The sequence below is a fragment of the Nestor notabilis genome, unplaced genomic scaffold (assembly GCF_000696875.1).
Source record: "Nestor notabilis isolate BGI_N333 unplaced genomic scaffold, ASM69687v1 scaffold27177, whole genome shotgun sequence".
In the NCBI taxonomy this organism is placed as follows: domain Eukaryota; kingdom Metazoa; phylum Chordata; class Aves; order Psittaciformes; family Psittacidae; genus Nestor; species Nestor notabilis.
Genome location: NW_009936427.1, coordinates 23,299 through 26,081, shown reverse-complemented (window position 1 = coordinate 26,081; position 2,783 = coordinate 23,299). Strand labels below are relative to the sequence as shown.

Below are 2,783 nucleotides of genomic sequence, written 5' to 3'. Positions count from 1 at the left end.
CCAGCCCCCCCCCCCCCCCCCCCCGCCTCTAGATGTAAATTGCTTTATTTGGTTTTAATGAAGTGTATCCGTTTCAAAAGTTGTACTATGTTGTTGAACATTTTTGGCTAAAACATCTAACCATTCTGAAACTGGGGAGAATATGAACCTTCCAGCTCAGTTCTATTCCTCCCTGTTACTTTGCATGAGGCTTGCTATGCACCTTCTCTAGTTGGACCATGACATTGCATTTACAGTGAGGTACGTGCAAACCCCCAGACTTACCAAGAATATAAAATGCAGCCAAACAAAATGGTAGTACCCAGGCCAGTAACCAGGTTTTCATCTCTGTGCAAGCCTTGACTAAATTCAGGTACACAGATTGTGATGTTCCGATTGTTTTCATCCAGGACTTCACAAAAGAAAACAAACAAAAAGAACAGTTAGCAAAGTTAATTTCAAAGTAGTCTTCAGACTGAGGTATTCAGCAATGTATTTTTATTAATTCAGACACTGGTACATTTCAGTTGTTTCTATCTTCTAAAAAGATTATACAGAAAAAATTATGTAAATCTGACCTCATATATTCTGTGTTTCAGGAAAAACTAAAATGCAGCTAAGTAGTGTACTTAAGTTTCTTGTTTGATGAGAGCAGATAAACAAGGAAAAAGACTGGTGAACTATGAAACAGGAAGCTGGAAGTTTACCAACACTTCACCCAAGACAACATATAAGACCAAGGTAATAGAGTCTCAAGACCATAAATCTATTTGGCAGCAGAGGTGCCTTGAGGACAACGGTGAAATTCATACTCAGTGAAAAAAGGTGGTGTGTAGTTGCCCTGTTCTCAGACAGAGAGGACCAAAGAGGATATACAGAGGACCAAAGTAAAGGAGATGCACCACTTACAGGCAAGATTTTATCTTAACATCTAAACAAATACTACTTATAGGTTCCTGAAATTAAATTAATTCAGTCCTTGATGTTCTAAGATACATGAGGCTTTTTGGTGTCTGGAATCAAGGCAAGGCAGAGGCAAGTAGAGGGCAATGCCTGCAGCATCACCCCAAAGTCAAAGATGACATATGCACCTGATTTTAAATCAAAAGCTTTTTGAGCCAATGCTGTTTAAGGCAAACTCTGTTCCTATCTCCTATTTCCTCCAGCAGCCACACTGCATCTCCACTGGGATAGCACAACTGTTTGTAGAGGCAGAGGGCAAAATGCAGTAAAGGCTACACCCTGGTTAAAAACAAACTCAAAGCCAGTCTCCTGACCTGGTGGGGGAGGACTTTGCATGGCCCTGCAGACCTGCGCAAACAGTTTTATCAGCACACAGCAGGGAAAGCATGGAGGTGGCAGCAAAACAAGGGACAACAAGCCTTAATGGAACACCATGGCCAGAAATGTACAGAATTCCTGACCTGACCATCAGGGACACCTCTGCAGCAAGGCAGGTCCACTAGCGTGGCAGGCCTTTTAGCTAACTGTGGCACCAAAAAACTAAGGCAAATCATGATAAGCACAGGTTCATCTGACACCTGTTCAGATACATTTTGTTTGCCCATTCCTTCTTAAGACATTTACAACTCTGCTTTTTGGGTATTGCAAATAAATACTTGTAGCTTTCATTTACTTCAGGCCTGGTTTAGAAAGTGGACAAATTGCAAGATGGCCAAGTTGAAAGTCCCTCCTTCAGGAATGAATCAGCATTAGATAAATTCACAGCAAATCTGAGTGACAGGCCATGGGACACCTTAGTAAGTGCCAGCACCCCACACATTGTCCAGCACATGCCAGTGTAAAGGCTGCACAGGCCAGTACAGGAAGTCCTTATCACAAAGACAGGGAAGAAAGGAACACCTCAGAGAGGATGAAAACCATGAGAATTCTCTGACCTGGGAAGAAGGAGGAACAATTGATTCAGGAGGTCTGAGAGAGTGTGCTTGAAGCATACTCTGACCAATGCAATAACCACACTTGCAGTACACAGAAGAATCATAGCATTCATTTAACTGCTGAAGGCTTTGTCTGTCACAAGCACACAGTAACACAAGGCCAATGATTTAATACCACACACCACTTTCTTCCTCCTCTTTTTTTTGAGGTTGTGTCAAGTCTTGTGAGTAATTCAGGTGCCTTCTAAATTAACTTCTGTACTCATTCGAAAACTCTGCTTAAGCTCTGTAAATAAATCTTCCACCTAAATACTGCCTGTCCTTCTTGGCTCTAGAGGACATTTTTGTGTGTGCCTGTGCCTACACAAGTTTGAGAGAGAGAGATTCTTTCTCCCATCTCTCCCGTTTCTTCTTAAGAGGCATCTGTAAGAACTTCTCCTTCCTGCCAACAGACTTGTTTTCTTCTAGTTACTGTTTCAACTATTCAAGTTGAGCAGTAATAAAGAAGGGAGGGGGTTAGCATTACTAATTTGAACCAGAAAAGTCTTCAAGTGAAAAGAATGCTCCCTGTCCAAACAGGTGAATCTAATGGTTAACTGGGAAAAGGAAAGTTTGACTTGCGTTTGTAATGTCTTCTTGGTTTTTTGTAGCATAAAGAACTTAAAACTCCACGGAGTTCCCTTTTCCTGGTTTGCAATGCCAGTGGTTAGAAGGCAAGAGGAATACAGAAACTCTGCCGAAGAACATCATCTCAAACATCTGCAACATAACTCCAAGTCCTTTCTCAGAATGTCTTCTTTCAAACTGGAAGACAAGTGGTACTCAAGTTATTGCTCCATAAGGAGTCCCTAGCTACAGCTGTCTAGCATACCAATTCTAGAAGTGATTTTAGTATCCACTGTGATG

The 2,783-nt window shown here is 41.6% G+C and overlaps 1 protein-coding gene across 1 annotated transcript in view; it reads right to left on the bottom strand.

The window, feature by feature from the left end:
* SERINC5 (serine incorporator 5) overlaps nucleotides 1-2,783 on the bottom strand; it is a gene marked incomplete at its 3' end in the record, with an annotated part of 17,276 nt that overhangs the window by 1,514 nt on the left and 12,979 nt on the right. Inside the window, exon 7 of the mRNA XM_010018351.1 lies at nucleotides 265-391. Coding sequence (XP_010016653.1) covers nucleotides 265-391 — 127 coding nt within the window. The remainder of the gene's footprint in view (nucleotides 1-264; nucleotides 392-2,783) is intronic.